Here is a 14367-nt window from a genome sequence, read left to right as displayed (position 1 = left end):
CACTCTATATACACAAAAGATTGAATTAGGCACACGAGGAGAGAATGGGAGCATCTCTCTGGTACCCAGGATTAACAACAAGTATTTCTGCTCTAAAATAGGGTTTAGTACATGTGATAGTTAAACACTTCACCAGATGCAAAAAATTATGCATCAATTAATCCCAGGTAAATAATCCAAGAGTGTAGCAGAATCTAGGACAAAGCAATTGCTAGCAGGCAAAAAAAAAATCATCCTGGTATTTTGGAGATGATAAACAAAGTACTGTGGAAAAATCTGATTTCATTAAAAAACAAACAAACAAACCAAAGAAAACATAAAGGAATTCACATCTAAACAAAAAAAGACCTATCAAAGCAGGCTATGAAGATGTTCAAAAAACAAAGCACCTGTAATAGAGGAAAACTAAGAGGGAATTTGGCTGCTGAATATAATTTTAACATGAGTTCCTCTCACAGCAGAGGACTACTTGAGCTCACAGGCAAGGCCGGCACAAAACCAAACACAGATACAGTAGTCATCAGTTTTTAGTAGGATTTGAAGTGAAATCTCAAGCCCTGAAACAGTTATTCATAAGTAGAGTCCATTCAAAAGTCATACGGCAATTCAGAAAGCATAGTTTATGGCATGTTTGCAGCATTTCACTGCTATTTTTGAGTTTCTTCTGAAGAAGATATTCCTTCACCCTTAGAGCATAGAGATGTGCCATGACTGTAAGGTATTAAACTATAACTGGAGAGCAAAAATAAATAGTTTTCTAGACTAAAATGTGCTTTGGAAGAGGTTTGTTGAGCTAAATTAAAAATACAACTAAATAATTCCTCTACATGAAATACCCTACAAATCTTTTCCCTACCATCCACTTTTTTGCAAGACTGCTTCTGAAGTACTATGATACAGAATTGATATGTAAGAACAAAGATAGCCAGGTACAAAAAACTTCATTGAAACCAGCACACATAATCATATGATGTTTCAATACAGCGTGCACAAAGCAAGTCTTTGACCTCCAGCCAAGTTCTTCATCACTACATAAAATTAGGTCCAAAAGTTCATTTTTTTACAGAAAGATTTAAGAACAAGTGGTTAAGCATTTGCAAACATGTGCCATTTTCAGGTCTACTTTCCCCTCTTGCTGAGCACAATTAAAAAAATCTAACTTAGCAATTTAAAAATGAATTCTGAAGATCATATTAAGATAACAAAGAAACTATGGAAGTTTGTCATCACAGTTAGGTTGGTCTGCATGACGGCATTAAGTCATTTTTATTTCACAGCCTTCCTCAGACAGTAGACTCAGAGTGTGTTGGGAGGAAGTGACGAGGACCATCGACTTCAACTCTTAAGATTGATTATTCTTCTTGTAACTGGAATTAAGGTCTTACACTGATTTTCTATGATTGTATATGGTGGAAAAAACATCTCATTGCTGTTACACTTTGCAAGCCTTTCTGAAAACAATGTCAGTGTGGGCTTCACAAAGGGAATTAAGATACAGACACACAGACAGAAACACTAGTACTGCTTCACTTTGTATCCAACTTTCCACCATGTCTTAACTCGACCTGGCATTACAAAATTAGTTTTAAGCATGAAAGAAAAATTAATTAAACATCAAGATGCTTCTGATGCAAGAAAACTGATTTAGAGGAAAAGTTAAATCTACTCAGTCACAACATAAAGTCACTGTTTTGGAACATAAGAACCAGCCTACACATAACAGAGGCTCAGGTGTGATCTCTCTGCAACAGGCAATCCCAAAATGAGGACACCAGCAGCCAATTAAAACTTAGCTGTGCTCAAATTCTTTACACATGAAACACCTGCTAAATATATCCTTCTGAACATACTTTCAAGTCTTAAACAACCTCAAGAACCTGTTGCCAAAAAAACCTCAGGTTCAGAAGAGCTTGGCTGCAAAGTACAAAGGCCAACACTTTATATAAACTAACACTTTAACAATAACAACAGGACATACCCATGCAGGCAGAGTGAAAGAGAGGGACCCTATGTGCCAACTGCAGCAGAATGTTTACAGAAGGGCTGTGAGGTTGCTGAGCAACAGCCCCTCGCCAAAGTTCCAGCCTTGGCCACACCCAGTCCTGCTGCGACTCTACTGTGGAAAGTCCCACTTGCAGCCTAGAACTTGGCAATTACAGAATCTTGGAAAGGTTTGGGTTGGTGAGAACCTTTAAAGATCATTTGATTTCAACCCCTCTGTCATGAGCAGGGACCCCTTTCACTAGACCAAGTGGCCCATCCAAGCTGGCCTACAACAGGGCATTCACAGCTTCTGAGGGCAGCCTGTTCCAGTGCCTCACCACCCTCACACTAAAGCACACGGTACATGTGGTGGCACCTTGGAAAGTCTCAGCCCAAACACATTTATCCCTTCCCGCCAGGAACAATACCTTTTACTGTTGTCAAAAGACAGGGAATATCCCTAGCCAATATTATGCGCAAAGCCTTGCTAATAGGGCTAATTTAAGTAGCTTTGCAAGATGATGAAAAACCCTAGTCACTTTTAAATCTGCCAAACAAAACATTGATTTGTAGTGGTGTAACTACTTCGTCAAGTCTGCAGCTTTGGTGGACCTCAAAATCACCTTTTCTTCAGCTTTTATCCCAACCCATACTATAGAAAGTATAATGTGATACTGGTTTCGTAGGATTTTTTTCCATACATACAAATGAACTGGCATTAATTCTGCTACTCGCTTTTAATTCATTATTAATTCAGTTTCATGTTATCTGTTCCATTACTTTTTCCAAGGAATTATGTGACACTGTCAAGTCTATAATTTCCTGGTTAATTTCTTTTATTCTGTTTAAATATCAGCATGTTACCCTTCCTTTGCAATGCAATCCTGAAATTTCCCGTGTAGCAAGAGTTACTGAAAATCGACAGTAACAGTCCAGCTCTTCAACAGTGCCTCTAAACCTGTAGGATACAGCTTATTCAAACCTGCTCATTTAAAATGTTTCATTTCCTGTTCCAAAGTAAAAATAGTTCCTGAAGCAGATACAGCTCTTATCCCTCCAAATCAAGCCAGTAAGAATGGGAATGCCCAGGATCCCCCATCACTTGAAATAAACCATAGAAGACAATGACAGGAATAACTTCTGTGATACAGAGGAGAACACCACAAGTGAATGCTCTTTGACCTGTTAGTTGTTAAAACACAGTTGTTTCTGGTTTGGCATATGTGGAAACTGAGATATAGGGAACCTTACCAATATCCACAGTGCACGTAGTAAACACAAGAACAGAAGTTGGGAGGTCGGAACAACTCATGGCCTAACAGCTACAGGCAGCTCTTCATACATCCTTCACTATTAACCTAGAGATTCCAACCAAGTATCACCACATCAAAGCACAAAACATCATATAGAGCTGTTCAGTGTTAGCTCTGATTCCATCTTTTATTGGAATCACAGTTAACATTAACTATGAAAAGGAAAGTAAAACAAGTAATTGCCGGGGTTTTTCTTTCTTTGTACAATTTCTGGGGTTTGCCTCAGGGCGATTTATTTTTTGTAACGCAGTCAGCACATGTGGAATAAGCATGATGTATAATTGCAAGTAATTTTTTTTATAATATTGATAGTAATTTTGTATTTTACATTGTCTTTTTAAGAAGATAAAGGATCAAAAAAAAAAACGGCAGTGCAAATATACATACAAATATTGTGTTAGAAATCTAGAAAAACATATAGGGAGATTAAATGTCAAAATGGACCAGTCAGTACAATATTGATAAAAAATTTATTTAATTGTTGTAAGGCTGAAGTTCTGAAATATGCAAGCATGCATAAGCAAAAAAGAATTATGAAGTCAAAGACAAAAAAAATTAAAAATGTGAATAAATGTCTGATATAGTCTAGTAATAAAAGTCAACTTCCATACAGCATTTTCTGGGATATATTCAAGTAGGAAAGCAGCTGAGACCAACTGAAACAAGCTATAATGTTAAAATATTGATTTGCTCTTGACCAGAGTAGCTAACATGAGTTATAAATTTGAATTCTATTCCTTTATGCTTACTGCTTGGAGATGTGGAATGAGCCAGCAACAATAAGAAATCTTTATACATTTAATAGTGTATTTGCCTCTTTGTGATTTAGCATTCTGCAACACTCAGACAAAAGAAAATCTGCATTAAGAGAACATCAGTGACTCAAATTCAGGGGATGGGCAATACCATATCTGGGATTGCTTTTTATGATGCTAATTCAGCTCAGGTGTGTGAGTCCCTTTCCAACAGGGGTCATTTAATATGAGCATTCTTTTTCAGAAAATCCTGTCTCTCTTGGATCTGGGAATAAGTCAACATTTGTGTTGAAGAAGATGCTAAATGTGAGGTGGCCAATCCCTCATTTACTGTAGAAGAGGAGGAATTTGATGTAATGAATGATGTAGCACTTTAGGAATTAAGTATTGCCCAGAATACACATTAATCTTTCTCTATAAAATTCCATGGACATACTGGAATAATTTAGATCACAATTTTTGAAAATTGAAATTAATTCTGTATTCCCCATTTTCTATACCAAACTTTAAATCCTCATGCTTAATTTGTGGAATTTAAAAAATCTCACAGTTGTAATTTAATCTCAGGGAACATCACAAAACTGATTTCTTGCGCAACCTACACATCAGCTTAACTTACTTTCAGCAAGCAAAGATGATACCACTGACACAGCTCATAACAGTCCAGAGAAATTAGTGGTTGTTTGTGAAGGGCCTAGGTGCTGACATGAGGAACACCATAGAAAAGTCTGTAAGATATCAACAATGTCTGTCAAGAGCAGCATTTGAGCATAGAGTGATAAACAAAATGCAAGATCACATGCTGAAATGGGGAGAATATGATAGTGAATTATTTGGCACCATCCATTCATTCCAATAAATGAGGTAAGGGTATATAGAAAGAACAGTTTATGATCTAATAATGCAAGGCCATTGAAAGATGCCTTTGCAGAGGGGCTTAAACTTGCATGGACATTTTTAATTCTGATCTATTCTAAATCTTCTCATCTTGTACATTTATGTGCCATTTCCTAGATTTTTGTTAAAAAAAAAACTATCTACTTCATATTCCAGAAAGATACATAAAAGCAATTTATTTCATATTAAATTTCATTGGGACTTTTGAGTTCCCTGATTGACTGCTAAACCTTTATATTTGAAGTTTGTATCATTAACAAATACATGCTCCAATTACACAAACATACCCTGACATATGTTATCAGTGGGTACCCAACTCATTAGGGAATTAAATAGATAGTTGACAAACTATCTATTTAAGAAGATAAGAAATAACATGGAAATAACACACCCAAGTGAGTAATTTCCCCCGATGCTTGCTTTTTCTAATAATTTGGTGTACAATATATTATTATTGTTACATAAACATTTTTTCCTTACAACTTCCACTTTTCTTTTACATATTAAAATATAGATTTAAATAAATTACTTGAAAGTTCATTTGAAAATCTGTGGCATTGCCACACCTGTATTTACAAATCACTGATGGATGCTTTAGTCACAGTACAATTAATTTCTTCCATTTACAATTCAGTTTTTAAAATATAACTCCTCTACAATGTTGATGAGTCTCATGAAGTTTTGAATTTAAACAGCAAGAGAAATGTTTTTCCAATAGCACTATTAAGTGAAATTAAACATTGATTCCTTTCTTGCATTCAGCAGAATCCAGTCTCCAGTTCAGCTGTATACATTGCAGTCCTCATTTGTATGAACTTCTCTTCATAGAGCTTGTTAAAAGGTATAATGTTTTCTTCAAATTTTCATTCTGTGTCCATTATCACCTTGAGAAAAGCCGCTTGCTACATATATTTGTTTTAATTTGGGGGCTCATTCCAGTGCAAAGTCAAATCCTCTTAAACCTTCAGTTGATTCCTGGTTTTATTGATGGCCACCCTAGACTTTGGGTAGCTATGAAGAATTCTTTATTTGTCATTGTTATTTCCAAAATTGTTATACATTAGTGAATCGAGTATTATAGCAAGATTTTTTCATTCCACTGTGTTATAATACAGTGCCCTGTAAGACAGTTTCACCAATACAACATCCATCAGACCAGAGAGATCACGGTGGAGAGTGATCAGCTGGGGCCATCTGCTGGTTGTGTTGCTGATCTTTCATTGCCAGATTTGGAAAATCACTTTATATTTGCAATTCTATTGTAATTATAAAAATAGCAGCATATATTAATAATCACCTCCAAATGATGGTTTGTGTGTACTTTTAATTTATTTTTAAGATTAAATATTCCATGAACTTTATATGGCCCAATTATAAGAAGAAAAAAGAATTCAGTTATCTTGTTTTCATAAACAAAATTTAAATGGAGGGAAGGGGGCTAAAAAAAGCTTTTACTTCTCAATAACACCAAAACTAAAACAAGGAATAAAGTAATATTGATGCTAAGATGTAAATGATTTAATAAAGGAATCTACATATCTTTAGCTATTATTTCTGTGATGAAAAGGATAAATAATTTTTATTGTCTTGATGCATTGTAAGATTTCACCTTGAATTTTTGTGTTGTTCTAAAATAGCTAAGATGCACCATGTCCAATTTTCTTGCTATTTAAAATGATCAGTCAACTTTATGATAGTCTTCAAAGTCTTTTATTAAAAATAAATTAATGCCAAAAAAAGTAGCAGATGAAGAAAATATAAAGTCTTTAAAACCAAAAGTTCTAATCAATGAGCTACTGCAAACTAAGAATAATCCAGACAATTTAGTTCAAAGTGTGAGTGTATTTTTATAATTATGCTATTATGTATTTATTCACTTATTGTATGATAATACTGATAATTATTTGTGTTTGTGTGATTGAGTCTTATTTCCATTTTTGCAAGACTGTAAGCAACTTTTAACTGTGTTTTCAGGAGCAGCAGAGAGCATTTTACAGATTTTGCAAGTTTATGAGAGATCCTTTGGACATATTAAAATAGTATACATATATATTTATGTATTTATACAAACATATACATATTAACTTATACTAATGCCATGATTTATTTGATGAGGAGGTGTTTGGTCATAGGTTGGACTTGATGGTGTCAAAGGTCTTTTCCAACCTAGTTCATTCTGTGATTCTGTGCCCATACATACATGTGTGGGCATGTTTGCAATATATGTGTATACATCTATAAATGTATATGCATGCATGCACACCTATGTATCACACATCACAACATCTAAATTGTACTGTTTATAGCCTCAGTTAAACAAAATCCTCTGTTGGCTCTTAGTTGTACTGAGATTAACTATCTGCCATTATTCACATTTGCCCTCAGCAGGTCCATCAGCAGGACAGACTTCTAACAGGAGCTGTAGGTGGCAAGTAATTTTATCAAGAAATGGAAAACGCAATTTAAAATGTATAAAAGGCAGATAAATAATGAAACTTCCAAGCATAAACAGGAAAGCGTAAACATATTGCATGTTTGGAGACCAGACTATGGGAGCTAGAACTAGGAAGAAAGACATTGCCACCATCATAAATGGAACTGGTAAAAACACCTGTAAGAGAAAGGAAAAAAAAGTGGGTTAGGAAATAAACGAACCAACTTGACTTTTCCGCCACATTCATTAGAGTAACAATGTGTTTGTCACAGTACAGTACCACCTCTCATGCTGCTATAAATTCACCCAGGACAAGAGTCATCTGACTCAAATTGCCTATAAGAGAGGAATCTTTTAAAAAATATTTGTTTAGGCTTCTTCTTTTGTCAAGGGGGAGAGACAGGCAGTATTGGGAATCCATTTTTATCACATATGATAATGTGGGTTCCTATAAGACACTCAGGGCTGGGTGCCTGGAAGCTTTCACAATGAACATGCACTTCTAACCCAAGCTTTCTGACTGCTGGAGTAAGAAGAAATTCAACCTATCTTTAATGCCTGTGATTATGTCAAGGAAGATGAGAGCAGATCGAAGTTTAATGAACTAAAGGGCAATGGGTCCTAAACTGTTTTTGTTATTGCTCCACACTGGTATGGTTCCACATTGTTTGCACATCTCCCCCATTCTGCAAAGAACCATCTCATGTGTTCACCTTCTCTGGGGCAGAGACCATCTGTTTGTTTCTCTTCTTTTTACAGTGAAGCAAAATTTTCAAATTAGGCTCAAATGAGGCATTGAGATTATTATTTGTAATTTTGTGACTATCCACTTTAGATTTGCACTTCTTCTATAACTTTTGCATGCTACCCAGGACTCAAAAAATAATATATAAAATATTTTTAATTTAGGTCCATTTACTTTGTATGGTCGGTGTAGATGAGGTTCCCGGTATCGAAGTACAATCAGGCTTGCACAAGTCAATCCAGTCATGAGCCAGGCAGAAAATCCAAAGTAATTTGTTAGCATAATAAGGTCAGAGGGGATGATAAAAATGGATGCAATGGTGGTTGAAAAAATCATGGCTGGTGCTGGCGTACAGGAGTGGACATTAAGCATGGATATTAAAAGAGGTAAATGTCCTGACTGACTTCCAGCATAGCTTAATCGACTGAGTGTGAACATGCTGCAGTTGAGGGCACCAAATATTGAGACAGCAACAGAGAGAGGAATGATCCAGGCAACAGAGGGGATCACTCGATCAGCCCAGGTGACTGCCACAGCAACTGCAAGAAAGCAAAGAATTTGTGTAGTACAAAGACCATCTTCTGAATAAGTGACAGACTCAACAGGAAAAAAACTTAAAATACAAGAAGCACCTATTATTTACCAGCAATGCCTGCTTTTTCATTGCAGTAGTCAAACACTAATCCAATCCTAAAGGTATTTCATTCAGGAACTAAACATTTCCTGGGAGGATGACAGCAATGAGTGCTGCCTGCCAGAGCAAGCCAGGGAAACCTGCTGGGGCCAATACCACAGTCATGGACTGCCCAGCAGGAGTGAGTCACATCTCACATCCTTCATCACAAGCACAGACACCTGGGCAAGGAAAGAAAATTAACTCCTTGATCCCTGACATAACCATGGTGCTGACACAATCTGCTGTTACAGGAAACTGCCAACAAGAGCACATCTACAGTCAGAGATGAGTCAACAAATGTGCTATTAATGAGATTTTGCTTTGGGTGGAACTGGGAAACGTGAAAGATTGTTTCTAAACAAGAGGTATTCAATATTGCTTGGAGATTAGCTACAGCTGATATTGTAGTGAGAACAATATTTAGTGGGTCTATAATCAAATGCCATGAGGAACATGGGTCTTGCAGTGTCCTGTGCAGTGTAGGAAGTAGTTAGAGATGGAGAAAACAGTGCCCCCAAACTCAAAAAAAAAAAAAAAATAGTGAAGGAACAAGAAATATTTTAAAAAGTGCTATAATTTTAAGGTTATCTTCTGAGCTGGCATAGGTAAACACAGTTCCCCTGGTATGCATGAAGCTGGTCATGCCAGCTGGCAGCTGCAGTTCATGGATAGTCTGGTATTTGCTGCCTCCTTCATTGTAACATACAAATGATCCAACTCTCCCAGCAGACAGCCTGACAGTGGCTGAGCGACAATATGAGGTTACTGAGTGACTGGTACACTGTTCTCATTTATATTAGTGAGCTTTTATCATAGGAAAAAAAAAAGATTGATCCATTCAAATGAGGTATGGTTTTTGTCAGGCCTGTAGGCAAGGTCTGACAGCTCAGTGTCATTACCGTGGAATTTTAAATGTGCTGCTTGGACAGTCAAGGAGAAATATAGTTCCCTTTGGAGCCTTACATGGCCAGTTTATTGATACAGGATCTGAGAAAGGGTTTATACACACTGGATTTTGTATAGACTCTTCTGAGAAGTCACAGTATTTATCATGAATAATACACACCCAAAATGGCTACATTTTTATGTCCATAGTCTTTTCTATACTCTTGAACATGTCAGACTTGTCCACCTCCTAAAGAGTGATGGCTTTAGTCTGAGACTCAATGAGACAGAGAAAGAAGGAAGAGATAGGATTAAAACTATCTCTTTATGAAACAAAGGAAAACAAAGATCATCTCTATACTTGGCACCTGACTTTCACCTTATTTTTCAGGTTTTAATACACTTCTGATTTCTTTTTAGACAGTGTAGGATAAAGCCAACAATTTCAACAATCTGCCTGCATTCATCCAATTTGTGTCATACAATAAAATTAAAGAATTCTCTGTTAAAGGAAAATGAACCCAAATTTCTGGACTGGGAAGTTAGGTGAGCAGAAGTAACCCAGGGCATTGACATCAGATGGATATGTCAATGGGCCAGTTCTTTTTAATTAAAAAAATATTAAATACATACCTGAGGAGACAATTTCCTTAGGTGTGAGGACAGTCAGATATGAGATGTTCACTAGTAGATAAAAAACAATTACTGCAGGAACAGCAGTCATCACAGTTAAGGGGATATTTCTGCTGGGACGTTTCATCTCCTCTGAAAAATACAATTTAAAACAACAAATGAAGCAAGCAGTGTAGCTTCTGCAAGTGTTTTTCAGTGGTGAAGCTGTGCAGTTTGACAAACTGATGCCAAAGTCCTGCCCCAATCCCCAATCATGGCTGCTAAATTCTCTGCTTGTGAAGTCCTACAGTGGTTCTCAAACAGGTTAATATCACAGATTCTTAAACAATATTGTTTTACTTAGCTATTTAGAACTATTTTGGAAGGAGGGCTGGATGAAGAGCTGATTGATTCACAAAGTGATAAAAATGAGTGATAATTTCCCTTTGATTTATCACGTCTTTGACTTATATTAGAAAAGTGATTTGGTAGAAAATTTTCAAGTAGCCTTACCTGAAAATCACTAGCTTAAACATGAGACTCTTAAGTCACATTATTTATTCTCATATCACCTCATGAATACTGATCTTAAACTTAGAGAGCATATTTGCATATTTCTACTCAAAACCTTTCTCTTTGCTTTTATATCAGAAGTAACAGAAAAAACCAAAGGTATAGACATAAGAGCAATAATGCAGTGGCTTTAAAAGAGGGCCATTCCCAGATGGATTTTGATTATTGTCATCTTTTCCAGGGAAAAGATGGTGGAGGAAAACTGTTTAGTGCTAAGCCTGATAGCTTAGAACTACTCTTACCAAACAAGAAAAAAGCTGAATTTTGCAGGTATATAACTCAGACACAGGCACACATTCTTGGGCATGTCACAGTCCCAGCAAAAGATGGAGCTGGTTTCCAGAAGCTTAATCTCAATCACCCTCATCTCAATCAGAAAGTTTTGTTTAAATTTCTTTCACTCCTTCCTCTTGTTCCTTCACCACTTCCCACTTCCCTCAGCACTTACAGACAATTTCCTGAGTATTACCAGCAAATAACTGATAAGAGGGAAGAAGTGAAAAGTGAAATGTGCAGCTTACTTAAACTCTTTTTAGGAGACAGAAATCTGCTTCCTGCTTTACATTTGATTTCTATCTTCTGCTCAGGACATCAGCCTTGAGCCATGATCCCTGTGCTGGCTGTAGTGCATGGAGACAAGACTGAAGGACCATCTGAACAGTGAAATTCAGATACTATAAGAAAATTTGGGATTTATTTCAGATATAAAAAATACACTTAGTAATTTTGAACTCAGAAGAGAATAATAACCAAAATATCCAATTTACATTTATCTTGCCATTTGTTTTGTTGTTTATTGCAGTCTTGCCAGCCAGCTGACACCTGATGCATCAGCTGAAGCTCACAGAAATGAAGGTATTGTTGAAGCATAGGAAACTCAGGTCAGTTTGAAAAAATTGCATATGTTACATCTGTCTAAACAGCTGTGCTGCCCAATGTATGGCATTTATTAGTACTGCTAACTGATCAGAATAAATCTGTATTTTACCAGAAGTCTTGCATTTTCGCAGGCTTACAAAGCCAAGTACTTGTCTTTAAGGAATACCTCAGGTTTCAAAACCACACTTTACTGATTTATATACATTTTTTTAAACTGCAACCTATTTTTAAAGCTGGAGTACCTGGATTATAAAGACAACAGTCAGGTTTTTAAACATTAACCAAATTTTCACACTGTCCTCACCACTGAACTTTGTGGTATGCATTTAACACATTCCATTTATTTAATATTTTACATGACAAAGGTCAATGGACACAAATGGTTAAAGATATAACAGCAATATCCGCTTGCTTACAATATAATTCCATGAATCTGATGATACTATAAAACTCTATTTATTTAACTTGTGATGTGAATACCTAACATAATGAACATCATCTCTGTAGCTTTAATGAAAAAGTTTATTACTGCCATATGTCAGCAGATACAGAATAGGGAAGTAAACAGATATTCAAAAACCTTTTGAACTTTAAAATGGAGTACAAATTCTATGAAAAAATCTATGCCACCTTGCACAGACCTCTCTTTACCCTCTACTGGACTTCAATATTTCCCAGGAAAATATATCCCATAAAATTACTACATTCTAACAAAACTCAAAATTAATTTGACCATGTTCAAACCAGCTGCATAACCACAGATAAGGCACAGATATTTAAACAGAAATTACCTATTCACACGTAGTTTGGCATGGATAACCTGATACTTTCCTAAAAATATGCTACATGGACGCTGAGAAAGACAAAATGCAAATATTTAATGTATGAAAAAAAAATTAACTATTATGATTTCTCTTGTACTTTCTTGAAAATGTCAGCTTCATTCTGCACAAAAAGCAGGAATTTTCCCTGGAGAGGAACAACGCCTCTTCTACCAGCCCAAACAAACACTTACGTAAAATGAGAAGGACCCTGTGGTCTTGAAGCAGAGACAAGTTCTCCCAAAACAAGCTAAGGAACACAAGAATGAGAACTGCAGAATTAAATCTAAAGAAGAGGAGCAGAATACCTGCCATGTAGTTGAGGGACCACCAGCCGCCGTACGCGTACAGCCCCTGGAAGAAGGCTTCAGCAATCTGTGAGGCGTTGGGGATCTCTGAGCTGAACATGTCCTCAAACCTGGCCAGACTCTCCTTTTGCCTGGTAACAAGGAGAACTATGCCACCAACAGCAATCACTGACAAGGCCATCATCTTCAGCAGAGTGAAAACTGTCTGCACCCACGCAGACATTTTGACGCTGAGGCCATTTAAAATCCCCAGGGACCAGAGAACGGCCAAGGCCAAGCACTTCTTCAGCACATCTGGTGCAGGACAAATGCCATAGAATGGCTGTGTGGCATATTCAGCAAACAGCAAGGCTCGAGCAGCATTTGATGCTGGCTTGGTGAACGTTGCTGTCCAGATAAACACGAAGGCGGGTAGGGATCCAAGGCCTCTTTTAATGTGGCTGTACTCTCCTCCAGAGAAGGGCAGAGCGGTTCCCAGCTCCGCATAGCAGAGGGCACCCATCAGAGAAACCAGCCCAGACGCGGTCCAGATCGTTAGTGCAACGCCAACATTGAGTAAGGAATGTTTTAACACCCCTGTGGGAGACACAAAGATCCCAGCTCCAACAATTGATCCTATAATAAAACTTACCCCATCAAAATAACCTATATTTCTTTTGAGTTGAATCTTGGCTTTTCCTTTTCTTTGCACATCTTTGGGGTCATTGTTTTCTTCTTTTCCCATTTTTTTGTGTTTTTTTTTTCACAGCAAATTTCACTTTGTTGTCAGCAGTCTGTCATAGCCCTGCTTGCTCGTGAAATGTTATGGGAAGCTTGGCTTAATCATTCAGAAAAGAAAGCATACTTTGGGTTTGATGTCTCCTGTGTGAAGATAATTAACCAAATACTTCAAGAAACACTGGCAAATCATGTACATGTTGGTTTAATATGTACTTCAGAAATTATAAGGCCTGCAGGTATTTTTAAAGAAAACAACTTTAAAATTAATGCATGGCAAATGCTCATTTCTCAGATGATTTTCATCAACAGATTTCATTTTGTTTAATGTACATCTTCAGAGACAACCACAGAGGTGAGTAAATGTGACTTCTACATCAACCTTAGGGAAAGAGGAAGGATATGGCAACATGAGGAAAGAAATCAACCTTCCATATATTATTGACAGTGACATGGATGTTAGATGAACAGCCTGCCACTATTTTTCCACCATCTACTCAGAAAAGGGACAGTGATAACCAATAATCACCAGTATGCTTTGCCAAAATCTCATCAGTCACTGGGTATATTGGAGCTTGTTTATACTTCACTCATTAAACATTGCCCTAGAAAGAAAATTACCAGTTTTATTCCCAGTTTTTTTCTGAGCACACACGGATAGACTAGTACTCAAACATGTCCTAAGATGGCTTTAATCTTCAGACATTGATGTGAGGGAAGGAAAGAAGCTGTATCATAATTTTCATTTCTGCATGGGACCTGTGGAACA

General features: G+C 36.8%; 1 protein-coding gene across 1 annotated transcript; it reads right to left on the bottom strand.

Moving 5' to 3' along the window:
* Window positions 1-3516: 3516 nt before the first annotated feature.
* On the bottom strand, window positions 3517-13681 carry SLC7A13 (solute carrier family 7 member 13). The gene is made up of 4 exons (XM_059490542.1): window positions 12882-13681; window positions 10322-10453; window positions 8302-8666; window positions 3517-7559 (listed from the first exon to the last, which is right to left on the bottom strand). Exons 1-4 carry the CDS (start codon window positions 13603-13605, stop codon window positions 7314-7316), a joined length of 1467 nt encoding a protein of 488 aa, XP_059346525.1. The 5' UTR covers window positions 13606-13681; the 3' UTR covers window positions 3517-7313.
* Window positions 13682-14367: the final 686 nt, after the last annotated feature.

This window comes from Ammospiza nelsoni, chromosome 1 (genome assembly GCF_027579445.1).
Source record: "Ammospiza nelsoni isolate bAmmNel1 chromosome 1, bAmmNel1.pri, whole genome shotgun sequence".
NCBI lineage: Eukaryota > Metazoa > Chordata > Aves > Passeriformes > Passerellidae > Ammospiza > Ammospiza nelsoni.
This window is presented reverse-complemented; position numbering and strand designations above follow the sequence as displayed.